The 18,182-nt window shown below is 70.6% G+C and overlaps 1 protein-coding gene across 2 annotated transcripts; it reads right to left on the bottom strand.

Moving 5' to 3' along the window:
• Positions 1–290: 290 nt before the first annotated feature.
• On the bottom strand, positions 291–17,971 carry SLC4A2 (solute carrier family 4 member 2). 2 transcript variants are annotated; one of them, XM_056483982.1, is made up of 24 exons: positions 17,718–17,971; positions 16,846–16,900; positions 11,871–12,014; positions 8,376–8,544; positions 8,016–8,251; positions 7,763–7,884; positions 7,394–7,617; positions 5,863–5,999; positions 5,610–5,790; positions 5,389–5,524; positions 5,071–5,254; positions 4,883–4,997; positions 4,618–4,802; positions 3,908–4,121; positions 3,592–3,813; positions 3,369–3,517; positions 3,028–3,222; positions 2,710–2,952; positions 2,501–2,590; positions 2,068–2,234; positions 1,736–1,989; positions 1,065–1,234; positions 666–839; positions 291–546 (listed from the first exon to the last, which is right to left on the bottom strand). In XM_056483982.1, exons 3-24 carry the CDS (start codon positions 11,928–11,930, stop codon positions 466–468), a joined length of 3,708 nt encoding a protein of 1,235 aa, XP_056339957.1. In that variant the 5' UTR covers positions 11,931–12,014; positions 16,846–16,900; positions 17,718–17,971; the 3' UTR covers positions 291–465. The 2 variants fall into 2 exon arrangements, with proteins under 2 accessions (XP_056339957.1, XP_056339958.1); XM_056483983.1 differs by lacking the exons at positions 11,871–12,014; positions 16,846–16,900; positions 17,718–17,971 and adding an exon at positions 10,926–11,182.
• Between the last annotated feature and the right edge of the window lie 211 nt (positions 17,972–18,182).

Here is an 18,182-nt window from a genome sequence, read left to right as displayed (position 1 = left end):
TTGCTTTCGAACGGCCCGTCCCGCAGCCCCGGGGCTGGGCGGGAGCCGGGGGGCTGCGAGGGGCCGGCGGCTCTGCCCGGGGCGCGGACACCGGCTGTCCGAGGGGCTGGGCCGGGCCCGGGGCTCCTGGGCCGGTGCCCCCGAGGGCCGGGACCAGGGATCACCGCAGGTCCCAGGTACAGCGCCGGGCCGTGAGACGGCACCGGGCCCCAGGATCAGCGCCGGGCCACGGGGCAAGGCTGGGCCCGGGACCGCCCAGAGCCCCGGGACAGCGCCGGGCGTGCGACGGCACCGGGCCCAGGGACACAGCTGGGACAGCACCGGGCCACGGGACAAGGCTGGGCTCGGGACAGCGCCGGTACAGCCCCGGCCCCGGGATAGCTCGGGGCCCCGGGATCAGCGCCGGGCCCCGGCCCCGCCGTGCGGGCTCCCCGTGCCCACTGCGAGCCGTGAGCGCTGCCGCCCTCACACCGGCATCGGCATCTCGTTGTACTCGTCCACACCTTCCCGCTCGTCCAGGATGGGCTCGGCCTCGGCTGCGTCCAGCTGCAGGACACGGTGCTGAGGGGCAGCGAGGACCCCGGGCCTGCCGTGCCCCCGGGATACGGGGCACAGGACACAGGATATGGGACAAGGGACAAGGGATACGGGACACCGCCACTTACACACTTCATCTCGCGGTCGGTGAAGATGCGGCTGAGCAGGCACATGCGGAGCGGCACGGTGAGGATGAGGATGAAGGGGAAGGCGAGGGAGGCCACGGTGGACATGACGGCCCAGAGCACGGCCAGGCAGGCCAGCTGCAGCCCGGTGAACAGGTGCATGCGCAGCGTGCGCACCTGGCACGGACAGCAGTGAGTGCCAGCGCCCAGGCCGTGCCCGTGTCCCCTCCCAGGGTGGCACAGCTTGGCCCGGGGTACCCACACCCCCGAGCCCCCCGAGTCCCTGCTCTGTCCCCCCAAACAGGGCTCTGCCCCAGCCTGTCCCGCAGGCAGGCAGTGCTCCCACACAAGGTGCCCCAGCCCGGCTGCTGCCCCTAAGCATCGTCCCAGCCCCCTCCCCACCTTCTTGACATAGGTGACATCAGGGTGGTGCTTGGGGGGCATCAGCAGCAGCTGCAGGCGCTCGTAGAACTGGATGCCGTTGAGGGAGGTGACGCCCATGTAGAGGAAGATGCCGAAGAGCACGGCCAGCGGGATCTGCCGCAGCAGGTCCCCGATGACGATGGACAGCCCTGGGCCACAGCAGCGTCAGCCAGGCCAGGGGGCTCAGCACAGCCCCCCAGCCCACTCCCCTGCCCTCACATGGGGAGGTCCCACATCCCTGCATCCACTGCACACAGGGTGGCCACACCAATCTGGCCAAGGCTCAGAGTGCCCAAGCTCTGCTCCCCACACAGCCCCCTCCCCACACTGCCCCCCATGGCTCCCCAGCCCCCTTCCCCACTGCAGCCCCCCATGGCTCCCCAGCCCCCTTCCCCACTGCAGCCCCCCATGGCTCCCACAGCACCCTCCCCACGCAGCCCCCCATGGCTCCCCAGCCCCCCCCCCCACTCTGCCCCCTCCCCACTGCAGCCCCCGTGGCTCCCCAGCCCCCTCCCCACACTGTCCTCTCCCCAGTGCAGTCCCCCATGGCTCCACAGCCCCCTCCCCACGCAGCCCCCATGGCTCCCCAGCCCCCTCCCCACTCTGCCCCCTCCCCACGCAGCCCCCCAGCTCCCCAGGGCCACACCTACCGACAAGCACGGCCACCAGCAGCCCGGTGACCCGCTGCTCCTTCACCTCCTGGATCTTGGGCTTGTCCCCAGGGGCCACGGCCTTGCTCATGACGGTGAGGGCGTTGGCGTGGGTGACCGAGCGCACGGTGGCCGCGGCGAGCCAGGGCAACCCGAAGAGAGCAAAGAAGCCGCCCATGGCCACGATGAGCAGGAGGTCGAGGTGGAACCCGGAGCCCTTCTGCAGCATCCGCTCCTTCTTGCTGATGATCAGCCTGGGGAGGGCACAGCGTTGGCACAGCACAGGCTCCCCTGGCGCCCCCAGTGCCCCCTGCCCAGCCCCCTGCTCTCACGTGGTGATCTGGGTCTCCATGAAGATGAGGATGAAGACGAGGATGGCGGGGAGGCCGCTGGCCACCATCATCCACACAGGGAAGGCACTCTGCACACCCAGGGGGTTGATCACCCAGCCCCGCTTGTCTGGGGCTGTCACGGAGAACCCGCTGGGCACACTCAGCTTCTGCAGGGGGTGGGGGAGACAGATGCTGAGCGGGCACTGGCTGTGCCCCATAGAGTGAGAGGCCCTTGGAGGCACCAGGACCCACAGAAGCCAGACTCAGAGGGAGAGGGAAGCTCAGATGCTGGGAGCCAGAGGTGGCCGAGCAGGTGCAGGCATGCTGGAGACAGATAGAGCTGCCGAGCCACAGCCAGGACAGCGGGACAAGGATCCCTAGGAGGGTGTGGGGTTAGGCATCCTGCCCAGGCAGTGGATGGGTGGCTGCTCACCTGTGTGTAGGTGTCCTGGATGCTGTAATCCACCAGCACCATTACCAGGATGGCGATGGGCACCCCAAAGTCCCCGATGAGCCTCCGGATCTGGGGGAACACCAGCCTGGCCACAGCCCTCCTGGCTCACCCCAGCCCCAGGGCCCCAGGCTCAGCCCAGCCCCTCCAGGCTCACCCCAGCCCCACAGCCCACCGCAATCCCCACGCACCCGCCCGGGGAAGAAGCGGCTGTTCTTGAACTTGCGCAGGAAGAAGGCGATGAAGAAGGTGCCGGCCATGAGCACCAGTGAGAGCAGCGCCGTGTTGGGCTGCCCCGTGACCTTGGCGGCTCCGCGGGCAGCCGGGCTGCTGGCCAGGGCTGTGCCGTTGGCCACGGCCGCGCTGCCGTTGCCCCAGGCCTCGGCCGAGCCGTTGGCGCTCAGGCAGCCGTGCAGGGGGTGCTCTTGGAAGATCTGGAGCAGGAGGATGGGAGCTCAGCCCCATCCTGCCAGCCCTGCCGCAGCCTCCCCTCATCCCCCACGGCTCACCTTGGCCAGCTTGGAAAAGGTCTCATAGATGAAGATGAGGGAGATGAGAAAGGCAAAGATCTCCTGGGTGAAGCGGGAGACGAATCGCACCAGGAAGCTGCCCTCGAAGGCCACCATGACCAGCACGATGAGGATGAGCCAAAAGCCGATCCAGACACGCCCCACCAGGTACTCCAGCTCGTTGGACGTGCAGAACTGCCCAGCCGTGCAGACAGATGGAGGGACAGACGGGGGTCAGGACGGTCGCAGGGCTGGACAGAGCCCTGGGCAGTGGGGCAGAGCCCTGGCAGGAGGGCTGGGGGGGTGTCCCCCAGCCCCCAGGGCAGAGCCCAGCACCTCACCGTGAAGAAGGCTTCCTCAAAGACGAGCAGTGGCCCCGAGAAGCCGATGATGAGCAGGGGCTGAGCGCCCAGCAGGCAGAAGAGGACGCCCTGCAGCGATGTGGAGATGATCAGCTCCGACACCCCGATCAGGTCCTGCGTCTTCTCCCCTGTGGCAGCACAGGCTCAGGCACAGCATCAGCACGGCCCCTGCAGCCCCCGCAGGCCCCAGGCCCCCACTCACCCAGCAGCCCCCCGAAGGTGATGGCAGGCGACAGCGCCGCGAAGTAGATGAAGATGACGGCGGCGATGCACTGCGGGTCCAGCGCGTCTCGGAAGTCGCTCAGGTACTTGGGGTACCTGCGCCGCACGTCCCGGATCAGCCCCCCGAAGGGGCGGCCCGTGCGCCTCAGGGGGTCGTCGTCCTCCTCCGCCTCGTCCTCCACCACCTTCAGCTTCAGCAGCGCTGGGGGCGGACGCACGGACAGACAGACAGACAGTGAGACCCCAACACTGGACACCCCCGAACACTGCCCCGGCCCCAGCCCTGCCCCTGGCACCTTTCTCCTCAGGGGACTTGGGCTCCAGCAGCAGCCTCCGCTCCTGCTCCATCCTCTTCTTCAGCATCTCGCGCTGGAAGTGGGCGACGCTGCGCAGCAGCTCCTCGCCCTGCACCTCGGACGGCGGCAGCACCACGCTGCAGTCCAGGAACTCGTTGATGGCGTTCAGAAGGTCGTGACGGTCGTCAGCCAGGTAGGCGGCCTCGTGGAATTGCTGGGGGCAGTGGCAGGGTCAGTGCCCACGCCACGGCTCTGTGGTGTCCTGAGAGCCACACAGCCCCAAGCCCACGGCCTCAGGATGGCCCTGGTCTGGCACAGCCCTGGGCCCCCAGCCCAGTGTGGCCATGAGACCCCGACATGGCAAGACCCAATTGGCACCCTGGCATGGCCCCAAGCTCCCCAGCCCCAACAGGACTCCAAGTCCTCATCCTGACATTTCTCTGAGACCCCAGCACTGACATAATCTGAGTCCTGAGCTCCCAGCCCCATCACAGCCCCAAACCCCCAACCCAGCGGCGTCTCAAGACCACAGTCCCAGCACGAGCTGAGCCCCCAGCCCTGTCACCATCCTGAGCTCCCTGCCCAGCACAGTCTCAAGCCCCTGTCCCAGCAGAGCCCTGAACCCCCATCCTGGTACAGCCCCCAACCCCCCACCTGGCACAGGCTGAGCCCCCCAGGCCAGCAGGACCCCAGCGCCCTGGGGCACGGACCTTGTCGGACATGAGGGTGGAGATGGAGCGCCCGATCTCGTGATAGTCCATGTGGGTGCTGCTGGGGCCCAGCAGCACGAAGAGGAACCGCACAGGCACAGGCACCTCCAGCACGGCGTCCAGCTCCACGGCCTCCTGCAGCCGCACGAAGGCCATGGTGGGCTGGTCCAGGAACTCCACACAGCCTGGGGGCACAAGGGGCACGGGGTCAGCGGGGTGCCTGCTGTGCTGTGCCCACACCCCCGGCCTGCCCAGCCCTCCGTACCCACGAGCACCACGGTGGCCTCGGCGTTGTCCGGGATCTTCTCCAGCAGCTTCAGCTCGTGCTTGGACTTGGAGCGAGTGATGCCGGCGGGGGGCGTGGGAGTGAGGACCTCCCTCTGCGGGTCAGAGCGGGGCTGGGGTCAGGCCCTTCCCCAGGGCACGGGCAGGCCCGGGGGCCGCGGCACCCACCTCCCGCTCCACGTCCACGCGCGTGTCGTGCTCGCCGGCGTGGCCGGCGATGAGCGGCTCGGTGACGGCCGGCTCGCTGCCCTCGGCCACGTGGTTGGTGCTGTGGTGGTGCACGAGCAGGGAGCCCAGGCTGCCCGCAGAGATGTTCCGCGGGAAGGAGAACTCCTTCTCGTCGCTGGGGTGGCTGCGGGGCAGGACCAGGGCTATCCGTGGTGGCCCAGCGGCACACCATGGCCAGGACCCCCGGGACAGCCTCAGCCCTGCAGCTCAGGGAGCAGAGCCCAGCAAAGGGGCCGTGCTGGTGCCCCCCACGCCCACCTGTGCTTGAGCAGCAGCGCCCGCAGCACGTTGGCGCGGTCCTCGGCGCGGATCTGGTCCGTGATCACCATCTGCTCCACCACCTGGTGAGCCACCCCCGGCAGCGTCTTCTGGTCCAGGTCCAGCAGCACGGCCCCTGGGCAGCGGAGAGGGGGCTGAGGCCAGCAGGGACGGGACCCCGGCCCACCGCGGGCCCCACGGGGTGGTCTCCGCCTCCCTACCGTGGGCCAGGGTCTTGCGGAGCTCCAGGAGGCTGCGGAAGGACAGCGAGGCCACGTGGGGTTTGCCCCAGCGGTCGGTCTCCTCCTCCACGTCCTCCTCAAACTTGATCCAGCGCGCTGTCTCCTTCCACTGCAGCTCCTGGTTCTTGTCCACCACCAGCTCGTTCAGCTCCACGAACACCTGCAGGGCAGCCAGGTCAGTGCCGGGACCCCGGGCCCCCGTCCCGCCCGCTCCCCGCCCCGGGGCCCGCACCTCGTGGGGCTGCCGGTCCTGCTTGCGCTGCCGCGTGCTGGGCTCCCTGTGCTCCTTGCTGACGTGAACCACCTGTGCCTTGGCGCTCTTGCGCACCAGGTGCCGCCGCACGCCCGGCACGTCCTCGAAGCGGTGACCTGCGGGGTCAGCAATGCTGGGGGTGCCCAGTCTGCACCCCAAAGCCCAGCACAGGGCACACCGAGCTCCGTGGGTGCAGCTGTGGGATGTGTCAGGGCACAGCGATCATCCCAGCGCTGGGGGCAGGTGCTGCAGCTTCGGGAGGTCCCTGGGTCATCACCAGTGATGCCAGGCACGAGTCCAGGTGGCTCCTGGCACCCGCTCCCCATGTGCCAAGGCCCACCCACGCCCCCTGGCACACGGGCTCTGTCCTGGCTGTGCTCCACAGCAAAAGCATCACCCTGAGAGTCCTGGGCTGTGAATCCCTGGGGCTGCTGAGTGCCCAGGGGAGCCACCACCACTGCTACTGCCCTCACAGCTGCCCCAGGCTCACATCCAGGCCACACCCCACAGGGACTCTGTGGGCATCAGCCCTGGCACCAGGGATTGGTCCCCTGTGGTTGTGCCTAGCACTGGGAGCACGGTCAGCTTGGCTGCAGCCACAAGGCAACTTGGCAATGCCAGCCCCACTGCCCCAAACCCAGCATCCCCAGTACTGCCAGCCCCACTGTCCAGCCCCACTGCCCCAAACCCAGCATCCCCAGCACTGCCAGCCCCACTGTCCAGCCCCACTGTCCAAACCCAGCATCCCCAGTACTGCCAGCCCCACTGTCCAGCCCCACTGCCCCAAACCCAGCATCCCCAGCACTGCCAGCCCCATTGTCCAGCCCCATTGTCCAGCCCCACTGCCCCAAACCCAGCATTCCCAGCACTGCCAGCCCCACTGTCCAGCCCCACTGTCCAGCCCCAGTGCCCCAAACCCAGCATCCCCAGCACTGCCAGCCCCATTGTCCAGCCCCATTGTCCAGCCCCACTGCCCCAAACCCAGCATCCCCAGCACTGCCAGCCCCACTGTCCAGCCCCACTGCCCCAAACCCAGCATCCCCAGCACTGCCAGCCCCACTGTCCAGCCCCAGTGTCCCAAACCCAGCATCCCCAGCACTGCCAGCCCCACTGTCCAGCCCCAGTGTCCCAAACCCAGCATCCCCAGCACTGCCAGCCCCACTGTCCAGCCCCAGTGCCCCAAACCCAGCATCCCCAGCACTGCCAGCCCCATTGTCCAGCCCCATTGTCCAGCCCCACTGCCCCAAACCCAGCATTCCCAGCACTGCCAGCCCCACTGTCCAGCCCCACTGTCCAGCCCCAGTGCCCCAAACCCAGCATCCCCAGCACTGCCAGCCCCATTGTCCAGCCCCATTGTCCAGCCCCAGTGTCCCAAACCCAGCATCCCCAGCACTGCCAGCCCCACTGTCCAGCCCCAGTGCCCCAAACCCAGCATCCCCAGCACTGGCAGCCCCACTGTCCCGATACAGACTGGCCACCAGTGCAGCCCCAGGTGTGAGCCCCCACTCACTCTTCATGTAGTCCAGGTCAGCTGAGGCCAGTGTCTGTGCCTCTGACTCGTCCGTGGGCATCCTCTGGTAGCGGTCCTGCTCTGCAGCTGTCATGCTGCCGATGCAGCGCCGCTCGTGCAGGTTGTAGCTCCGGTGCCCCGGCTGGGACTTCAGCGCGGGGCGCCCCGGGGACCCCGCCTCAGCGGCTGCCCCCTCCCCCGGAGCCCCCTGCTCCGCATCAGGGCTGCAAGGCAGGAGCCCCCTCAGTGCTGAGCCCCGTCTGCACCCCAATCCTGCCGGGGGGTACTGCAGTCCCCAGCCCTGCCGTGGGGCGGCCAGAGGATGCTGCCCACCCCCCAAGAGCCCAGCTTGGCCCGAGCCCAGCTCACCTGGCCTGGGCTTCCTTCGGGGTCGTGCCCCCTCGGGGCTCAGGGGGGGAGCCGGGCAGTGCTGGGGGGGCTGCCGGCTCCTCTGCCTGGCGCTCGGGCACCTCGTCCTCCTGCAGGAAGAACTGGGGGGGCAGGGGTGAGCCGTGTCTCCTGGCCACGGGCAGCAGGGCCCCAGCTCCTCTGGTGCCCAGGCCGTGCCCAGACCCGCTGAGCCGGGGGCACAGCGCTGCCCCCAGCCCAGCCCCGCCCTCACCTGCACGGCCTCGGCCGGCCCCGGCGGCCGCAGCTCCTCCGCCGAGCGCTCCGTCTCCGTGTCGCACGCCTCGTCCTCATCCTCTTCAGCCTCCTCGATGGTGGGGGTCTCTCCGGGGACAGAGGCACGCCGGACCTTCTTCTTGCCCTTTTTCGAGACGCCCTTCTTGCGGCGGGCGTCGGGGGGCAGGTGCGTGGAGAGCGGGTGGTGGATGTGGAGGGACGACTGCCGGTGGTCTGGGGGGACGGGGAGTTGGTGCTGCGTTCCCCGCCCGTTTCCTGCCAGCTCCCCACTGCCTGCTCGCCCCCTGGCCGCTCCCCGCCCGTGCCCTGCTCCGAGCCCGCCCTTGGCCCCGCTCACACTCGAAGTCCTCCTCGCCGTAGCTGCGCCCGGCCTCCTCGGCGTTGCGGGGGTGGGCGTCGTTCAGGATCTCCTCGAAGCGCTCCACGCCCAGGGCCTTGTTCAGGTCCTTCTCCTCCTCCTCCTCCCCGAAGGCAGGTGAGCCGGCGCCCAGCGCCTCCTGCTCGGGCTGTGGGATGGGCAGCCGTGAGCGGGCACGGGGCAGGGCCGGGCACGGGGCGGCACAGGGCACAGGGTAATGCTGGACACAGGGTAATGCTGGACACAGGGCAGTGCCGGGCACGGGGCAGTGCTGGACACAGAGATGGGCACAGAGATGGGCACAGAGCAGTGCCGGGCACAGGGCAGAGATGGGCACAGGGCAGTGCCGGGCACAGGGCAGCATCGGGGTCTCGCAACCCGGCCAGGTGGGTGCCCCGGACAGTGGCTCTCCGAGCCCCCGAAGGCTCCCAAGGCTGTGCCCCCCTGCGCCCTGGGCTGGGCACCCACGGCACCATTCGCACCCCACAGACCAGCCCCAGTGCCCCCAGGGCCAGCGCTGTGCTCCGGTGTCACCTCCACCCCACGTGCCGGGCCCTGGGGCTGTGCCCTGGCTGTCCCGGTGCCCTGGCTGTCCCGGTGCCCGGGCTGTCCCGGTGCCCCGCTCTCCTATGAACCCAGCACCATCTGTGCTGTGCCCCTGTCCCACCTCAGCACCCGTGTCATGCCCCCCGCCCACCCCCAGCGCTGCCCCCGCCCCATTCTCCAGCCCCTGGACCAGCAGAGACCCCGGCTCTTGCCCCCCGGCTCTGTACCCCCTGGCTCTGTACCCCCCCAGTTCTGTGCCCCCCAGCTCTGTGCCCCCCCAGCTCTGTGACCCCAGCTCTGTGCCCCCCCGGCTCTGTACCCCCTGGCTCTGTACCCCCCCAGCTCTGTGCCCCCCAGCTCTGTGCCCCCCAGCTCTCTGTCCTCCAGGTTCTGTGCCCCCCCAGCTCTGTGCCCCCAGGCTCTGTGCCCCCCGGTTCTGTGTCCCCCCAGCTCTGTGCCCCCCGGCTCTGTACCCCCCCAGCTCTGTACCCCCTGGCTCTGTACCCCCCCAGCTCTCTGTCCTCCAGGTTCTGTGCCCCCCCGGCTCTGTGCCCCCCGGCTCTGTGCCCCCCCCCCAGCTCTGTGCCCCCCGGCTCTGTGCCCCCCCAGCCGTGGGTGCTGGGGGGCAAGGGTGGGCTCGGGGCAGGGGGCGGGGCTGGGGGCGGCAGGGGATGCAGGGCTGGGGGCGCACAGGGATGTGGAGGAGTGGAGGGGGGGAGGTTGTGGGGAGAATGCGGGGCCAGAGGTTGAGGGGGGTGCGGGGACACGGGGGATGCGGAGCTGGGCTGGACGCGAAGGATGCGGGGCCGGCGGCGGCGGGGGGGTTCTGGGGGGGCGCGGGAGGGGCTGCGGGGCTGCGGGGGCGCGTCCCCGGCCGGTCCTACCTGAGTCATGGCGGAGCCGCTCCCTCCGCAGCTCCCGCAGCGCTTTATCGGAGCGGCGGGACCGGCCGGGGATGGGGCCGGGGGGGATGAGCGCGGGGGGGGGGCCGCGCAGGGAACCGGGGGGGCGGCGGCTCCGTCCCGGCCTCGCCAAATATTGACGGAGCCGCCTCGCGCCCGTCTCAAGGTGACGGCGAACGCAGAGGGCACCGGCGGCACCGCGGCACCGGCGGCGGCCCGGAGCGACCGGCCCTCCCCCCCCGGAATGCAGAGTGCCCCCGGCACGCACCGGGCCCGCCCGGGATGCGCCGAGCCCCGCACCCCCGGCCCCCGGGACACAGCAGCAGCCCCTCCCGCCGAGCCCCGGCCCCCCAGCAACCGAGCTCAGATCGCCCCGATCCCCGGTGCTGCACGGCCCCCCCCGGTAAACCCGAAAACCCCCCAGTGCCGCACCCCTCAGCCCCTGCGGGGGCTGCACGGCCGAGCCCCCCCGGTATGGCCCCCACCCAGTGACCCCGGGTAGGGGGGACAGGGGGACCCCAGGCACAGGGGACACCAGGGACAGCCCCGGGCAGCGGGGGGAGCTCCTCGCACCCCGAGTGGGCACCCCACAAGCAGCTGCGGGTCCAGGGCTGTGCTAAGGCCACCCCACGTGAACCCCAGCCCAGGTGTCAGGTTTGGGCACAGGTGCCCCGTACCTGTCCCCACTGCACGGTGACCACAGGGCCCCCCTGGGGGGAACCCAGGGGTGACCCAGGGGTGACCCAGGGGTGACCCAGGTGATGACCCAGATGATGACCCAGGCCACCCCTTCACACCCACCACCCTGGCACACGTGATCAAGCCCCGTCCTGCACCTGCATCCCACATTCCTGCCACATCCCTTCCACCATCCTCGTGACCCCTTTGACCCCCCAGACCCCCCAAGCCCCTCTGGCCGTGGCCCCAAGGCCCCAGACCTGCCGGGCTCCATCCTGCGCCCCAGCAGCACCCAGCAAGCTCCTCTGTCCGGCACCTGGCGTCACCTGGCGCAGGTGGGCGCGGTGCCCTGGGCTGGCGGGGCACAGAGAGCCCCCGAGAGCCCCCCTAGGCCGCAGCTTACCTGGGAGCCCCGCAGGAACTCCATCAGGATGGGGCCAGTCCCATCCCCGGTCACGTGCGCGCGGCGGGGCCGTGCCAGCGGTGGCGGTGGCGGCGTGACACGAGGTCAATCATTAACTCGGCCGGGACCCTCGCCAGGGCACGGCCGTGCCACCCGCGGCACTGGCACTGCCACGGCCCCAAGGGCACTGCCACCCTCGCACAGCTGGCCTGGCCTGCCCCGGAGCTGCTGTGGGGCACGGCTGAGCAATGGGGCAGGTGCCACACGGCCCTGCCAGCACCCACGGCCCTGCCAGCACCCACGGCACTGCCAGCACCCACGGCCCTGCACCACACCTGAGCAAGGGGTGGGCACTCTGGGCACTGCCAGCTCCCCACACTGAGTGAGGAGTGAATGCTCTAGGCACTGCCAGCACCCACGGCCCTGCCAGCTCCCACAGCCCTGCCCCACACCTGAGCGAGGAGTGGGCGCTCTGGGCACTGCCAGCTCCCCACACTGAGTGAGGGGTGGGCACTGCAGGCACTGCCAGCTCCCCACAGCAGAGTGAGGGGTGGGCGCTCTGGGCACTGCCAGCTCCCCACACCTGAGTGAGGAGTGAATGCTCTGGGCACTGCCAGCACCCACGGCACTGCCAACTCCCACAGCCCTGCCCCACACCTGAGCGAGGAGTGGGCGCTCTGGGCACTGCCAGCTCCCACAGCCCTGCACCACACCTGAGCGAGGAGTGGGCGCTCTGGGCACTGCCAGCTCCCACAGCCCTGCCCCACACCTGAGCGAGGGGTGGGCGCTCTGGGCACTGCCAGCTCCCACAGCCCAGCCGTCGGGCATCCCCCACGCACCAAGGCAGCAGGGGCTGTGCCGTGCCACCCGTCGCCCCTCCCGGCACCATCGGGGTGCAGCTCTCGCCCCCCCCGGCACAGGGCCTGTCCCCGCGGTGGCACTTACGCTCTGGAAGGCCGAGGAGACAATGTGGTGAAGCTCGGAGGACACCTGGGAGTGGGTCATGGTGCCGCCACGGCCCCCGGCACAGCCGGCTTAGCCCTTTTCCTTCTCGCGGGGGCTCAGGGGTCGCTGTCGGGGCAGCATAACCTGGGGGCACACAGGGGGATCAGGGGGTCCCCAGAGCCGTGCCGCGGGCGGGGCCGGGGCTGCCCCTCCTCGGCTCGGGCTGGCTCCGGGCTGGTTTGTCTTGGCCACCGGCTGGAATGGGGGAGCTGTGGCCAAGACAAACCCGCGAGGGGAGCGGAGTCGGGGCAGCGGGACCCCGGGCAAGCACCCAACCCCGCGGGGTGCGGGCAGGGCGCCAGGCTCGGGGGGCCCCAGCAGCACCCGACCCTCCCAAAACCCAAAACCCAAAACCCCACAGCCCGCCCCCAGTTTCCCCAGCCCAGCGCAGCTTCCACCCACACTTGTCCCCTGGCAGCTCCCCGGGCCCTGCGCCGACCCCTGTGGCACCGGCGTGCCGCGTTTATTGCCACGGGCGGTGGCCCCACGTGACGGGGGCACTGAGGAGGGTGGTGACGGATGACTGCGTCTCACATGGGTGGCATCACTGTCCCCGTCACCGCCACCAGCGGTGCCAGCCCGGTGGCCGTGGTGAGGCTGGAAGAGTTGTGGTCTCAGTGAATGCCCAGGCTGAGGCTGCTCGAGCCGCACCGCAGCCCTGGATCCCACCTTTTCCCAAAATTCGGTGCTACCCTGCTCCAGCTTCTCCCTAATCCCCGCTCCCGTCCGGGGCCGGAGCCAGCACATCCACATTCCAGCAGGCAGATTATCCGCCCTGCCACGCCGCTCTCCTGGGGCGCCCGCCAAGCCGCCGCCAGCATTCAACCCCCCCAAATTCAGGACGGGACCCTCCCACGGGGGGGACGTGGGGCTGCACCGCCCCCTCGGTGGGTGCCGGGGCGCCGGCGCGGGACGGCGTCGCTGCTGTGGGCGCTAAGCAGCTTTTTGGGTTTAATCTCGTGGGCATCTCGGGATTAGTTTGGGAACACACTGAGATTGTTCTTGGGAACGTTGTACTCTCACCAAAACGCCCCAAAACGGGGTCCTGGTGCCCAGGTGCCACAGCGGGGACCCAGCGCGATGGTGGCACTGGGGACATGTGGCGCCCGCAGCCGGGGCATGACCCCGCTGGAAAGGATGACGGACAGCCGGGGGGGCGCGGGGGGACACTTCTGCTTTCCACTGCAGTCACTGAGTCACGGACGAGCAGCGGCCGGGAACGGCTCAGGGCTCGAGCCAGCCCTGCGGAAAGCGGCCAGGACAAGCCTTGATCGGTGCCCTGTGGCCAGCCCCGCTCCCAGGACATTCCGGCACCCCGGGATGGGGGATCAGGCCCCGAGCAGACACCGCGGGACAGTCCCACCGTCACCGCACGGCTGCGGTGCCAGCGCCTCGCCCTCCCCCCGGGCAGAGGGGTCAGGACACGCAGCGCGGCCGCGTTGGGGACAGGACCGTGACGGTGTCAGCGCTGGCACCGCCACCAGCCGCGCCCCTGCGCGGCCCCGCGGCACAATGGCCCCTTGTGCGAGGCCGGGCCGCCCCGATAAGCGGGGCAGGACCGCGCTCCGGGCCCGGCCGCGCTGGGAGTGACCCGACACTGCCACGGGCGCCCAGCGCCGCTGCCGCGGCCACTCCCGCGCCGCCGGAGTCACATTCCTGGGACCGGCCCCGGCCTGCCCGAGCGGCTGAGGCGATTAGAGGGCTCGGCCCTGGCCCCGCACTGCCTCGGGGCTGCCCCGGAGGGCCTCGAGCTCCCGGACCCGTCCTGAGTCAGGACCCACCTCGGGGTCAGCGGGCGGGGCCGCGGGCTGAGCGCGGCGGGGACAGTGATGCTGGCACCTGCACTGCAGGCAGCACACTCACACCAGGATAGTCGTGTCCACACCGGGACAGTTATGTCCTGGGCAGCCTGTCCACACCGGGACAGCCACACCTGTGCTGGGACAATCTTATCCTGGGCAGCCTGTCCACACCGGGACAGCCACACCTGTGCTGGGACAATCTCATCCTGGGCAGCCAGTCCACACCAGGACAGCCACACCTGTGCTGGGACAATCTCATCCTGGGCAGCCTGTCCACACCAGGAACACCACATCTGTGCTGGGACAATCTCATCCTGGGCAGCCTGACCACATTGGGACAGACACACCTGTGCTGGGACAATTTCATCCTGGGCAGCCTGACCACACCAGGAACACCACATCTGTGCTGGGACAATCTCATCCTGGGCAGCCTGACCACACCAGGACAGCCACAACCACGCTGAGACAGCCGTGTCCTGGGAAGCCAGCTGACACATCCACACCGGGACAACCATGTCCACAGCACAGACCCAAAACCCCACGGGAAGAGACAAGGCTGGGAGCAGCAAGGGTCCTCCTGCCCACTCTGCCATGCCTGTGCCCCCACGAGCAGCAGCCCAACTGCTGCCACTCCGTCTGCTGCCACCACCGTGCCACCCGGCAGATCACTGACGTGGGCTCAGTGCACAGTGCCAGCCATGCTTGTGCCCACACTGACACCAAAGCTGATGGTGACCCCCACAGCGTGTTCCCCAGCCTTGGTGGTGACACCAGCTGCCCCCTTGGTGCCAGGAACGGCCGGGGTGAGGCCAGCACAGCTCAGGCTGTGCCCATCGCCTGGGCAGACACGTCCATGGGACAGGGAAGTCAGGAGAGCCCCAGTTCCCTGCACCCCAAAACAGAGGAGGCCCCGTGGGTGCCCCAGCACTCTGCCACTCCCAAAGATGGGAGGAGCCCAGCTCCCTGCAGCCCCCTGCCCCATCTCACCTGGCTGCTGCAGGAAAGCCCTGGGTGTTCCTGGCACCCCGTGTGCCCCCAGATCCCACCCAGCAGAAGCAGGTGGGATCCTGCACCCCCTCATCACCAGGGATGGAGCTGGGCCAGACACCACTGGCTTCCTCTCGGCTCCAGAGCTTCACTCACTGAAACTTCAGAAACCAACACCAAAAATATTCACCCCCCGGCCCACGACCTCAAAACCACCGGATCTGGAGATGAATCACTGCTCTGCACCCACACGGTGCCACTGCCGCTGTCATTGCCACTGTGACCCGTGTGCCAGGGCACCCTCCACCTCCTCACTGCCACCTCAGAGAGGACAGGACCCCCCGAGCAGCACCAGACCCGCAAGAGCCCCCTGCCATTGCCCACCCACCACTGTCCCCACCACTGCCCCCACCCCAGCCGCAGGAGGGGACAGGCACAGCCGCCCTCCACAATCCTGCGGGGACACGCACCAGCACTGACAGCCCGGTCCCGGCAGGACGGGATGGCGTTAAGAGGGTCGGTCTGGCCACAGCGACAGCCACTGTCACCTGCGGCAGCGCTGGGCGACGCCCGTGTCACTCCCGCTGTGCCACCCCCTGTCCCAGCACTCACCCCATCTCACCCCATCCCCGCCGGCCCGGGGAGCCCCACGCTCCAGCAGCTCCGGCCGCTCCCACGGCCCGGGCGGGTCCTGCCCGGCGGGAGCGACGCGGGACCCCCGCGGGACCCCCGGCACCGCACGAGCCGGGCGAGCCCGGAGCGGGAGAGAGCCCGGAGCGGGAGAGAGCCCGGGGCAGGGGAGATCCTGGAGAAAGGGCGAGCCCGGAGAAGGGGTAAGCCCGGGGCAGGGGCGATCGTCGAGCAGGAGCGCGGGCAGCCGCGCTGTGCCCGGAGCTGCGAGCGCTGCCAGGAGCTTTATACCGGCTCAGGAGGAAAACAAGCCGCGGGAGCAGCGGCGGCAGCGCGAGGCTTTGTTCCGTGGAGCAGCCCCGGATCCAAACAGGGAAGCTCTGCCAAGTCCTTCGCCGTGGCTCCCGTGGCGACTTTGGGGACACAGGGGACATGACCCCCTCCGTAAGCGCAGGGTCCCACCCCGGGCGAGGGTTGTGCCCACCCCCTTGGCCTCACGCCCCTGGAATGCCCCAGCGCGGCTCGTCGGGCAGCCAGCCCGGTCCCTGCGGCCACCACGGCCCGCCTAATGACAGGCTGGGACTGTGGGGGCTGAAACGGGGACAGCACGGGGACACGGCTCCCACGGTCCCCTCCCTTCCGCCGGCTGGGATGCCACTCTCCGGCAGGGTGGCACCTGGGTCACCCTCAGCCCTGCCCAGGGCGCAGGAGGTGCCAGGAGGGTCCTCCAACCCATCCTTCTGGCCCTTGCGGCAGCCCCATCCCCTGCAGCGTGGCTGCCCGCCCAGGACAGGTGACAAAGCAGGTCCAGAGCGGCCCGAGCCCCGGGAGCGCGGGCGGAAGGGCTGCCGGCGGGGGGCGCGGCCGCCGGTGCCAGCGGATCGTTAGAACGATCAAATCCCGGTTTTTTTGGCAACCGCTTGAAGTGGTGCAGCGACCCCGAAGGGCTCGACAGCAGGTTCCCAACTGGAGCCCCCCTCCGTGGGGGGACGGGGCAGGCGCGCAGCCCTTCCCGCAGCACTGGGAGCTGCCAGCGTAATTCCACTACGGAGCAATCCCAAATTCCCACACTTCATCGAAATCAAAAAGGGTCTCCGCAGCTGGGGAGAGGCAGCCACCGCCAACGCAGCCCCCAAAACCTGTTCGCACCCCAAAGCTGCTGCCCCCTCCCCGGGGGCGCGCCCGGGGCCGTGGAGCCCACGCTCCGTGGGAGAGCCCCGGGCTGGAGCCGTGCCCGGCGTTGCTCAACCCCGGATGGTTTCGCAAGGGGCAGTGCCCCGGCACCGGCGGCTCTCAGCGGGCACCGCGCGGCCCCCGGGCCCCGGAGCCGCCGTTCCCGGCGAGCAGGACGATGGGGGCGGCTGGGTGAGCCCAGGCCCCTTCCCGGCCCCGCCGACCCCTCGGACCCCCTCGCGGGGGGCGGGTGGCTGCAGGACCGCCCCAGACGTGTGACAGGGACACACAGCGGGTCCCCTCCCCAGCCCCGTGGCACTCACCTGCCGAGGGCTGCCGGGCTCAGGCGCCGCAGGGGAAGCGCATGGAGCGGCCCCGCTGTAAGAGAGAGGGGGGATGATGATGATGATGAGGATGGATGAAGGGTCCTGACTCCCCTCGTGCCCCGGGATCCACCGTCACCCCGAGAGCAGGGTCTGGGGTCACCTGGGACCACCCTGCACGGAGCTCCAGTGGTGGCGGGGGGCCGAGGTTCGCCGTCCCGGGCAGCATCGCTGCCGGCCGGGAGCAGCCCGGGAGGTGCCCGGAGGGCTCCAGGGACCCCCGGGGGTTTCGGGGTGCTCCTGGGGGTGAGGGGCTGGGTATCGCTCCACCTGCAGCCGAAGGAGCCGAAGCACCCGGAGCGTGCGCTGGGAGTCCCGGAGTGCCGGACACGGCACAGCCCCCCCGAACCGCCCGAAACCCCCGAACCCCTCGAACCCCCCGAACCCCAACACCGCGGCACAGCCCGGGGCAGGCAGCGGGGGAAGCGGAGCCGCGGCCGCGCCGGGACCTGGAGCTGCCAGGGCGGGGCGGGACGGGACCGGGACCGGGACCTGGGGCTGCCAGGGCGGGGCGGGACGGGACCGGGACCGGGACCAAGACCAGGACCGGGACCGGGACCGGAGCTGCCGCGGGCGGGGCGGAGAGCAGGGAGTGGAATGGAGCGGGCTCGGTGAGAGCAGCGTGCGGGGAACGGGGACAGCGCGGGGAGCGGGGACAGCACCGACGGGGAAGGGCGGCTCCGGGAGGGTCGGGGCACCGGGACGGGACCGGGACCGGGGCAGGGACCAGGACCGGGACCGGACCAGCCGTGCTGCACCCCGCCAGCCCCATCGCCTCCGCTCACGATCCCGATGCCGGTGCCGCTGCTTACCGGACAGTCCGGCTGCGCCGGGCGGGTCTGCGCGTCCCCGCGGGGCGGAACGGCGGGAGCGCGCCGGGGCGGGGCGGCACCGGGCGGGTCCGCACCGCTTCCGGCACCGACCCAGCGGGTGCAGACACCGTCCCCGCAAGGGATCGGCGCAGGGCGCCCGCGCAGTGGCGCTGTCCCGGGGAGGGCGGGCGAGGGGTCCCGGAGGGTCCGGCGGGGACTCGGGCGGGCGGAGCCGGGGATCGAACCCGGAACCAAGGGGCGGGGGTGGGGCGGGGTGGGCGGGGCCATCGCGGGAGGTGTGGCGGGGTGGGCGGGGCCGCGCGGGGGCTGCCGGGAGGTGTGGCGGGGGCGGGGCCGCGCGGGGTCTGCCGGGAGGTGTGGCGGGGGCGGGGCCGCGCGGGGGCTGCCGGGAGGTGTGGCGGGGCGGGGCCGCGCGGGGGCTGCCGGGAGGTGTGGCGGGGCGGA

The sequence above is a fragment of the Oenanthe melanoleuca genome, chromosome 2, assembly GCF_029582105.1.
Source record: "Oenanthe melanoleuca isolate GR-GAL-2019-014 chromosome 2, OMel1.0, whole genome shotgun sequence".
Lineage (NCBI taxonomy): Eukaryota > Metazoa > Chordata > Aves > Passeriformes > Muscicapidae > Oenanthe > Oenanthe melanoleuca.
The sequence above is the reverse complement of the archived record's forward strand: the minus strand, read 5'-3'. Positions and strand labels throughout refer to the sequence as shown.

Coding starts and splice junctions, on each gene's coding strand:
- SLC4A2 (XM_056483982.1), bottom strand. CDS start 11,930: ATGACCCACTCCCAGGTGTCCTCCGAGCTTCACCACATTGTCTCCTCG. Junction 5,255..5,388: donor GCGCTGCTGCTCAAGCACAG/GTGGGCGTGGGG, acceptor CCTGCCCCGCAG/CCACCCCAGCGACGAGAAGG. Junction 1,990..2,067: donor ATGGAGACCCAGATCACCAC/GTGAGAGCAGGG, acceptor TGCCCTCCCCAG/GCTGATCATCAGCAAGAAGG.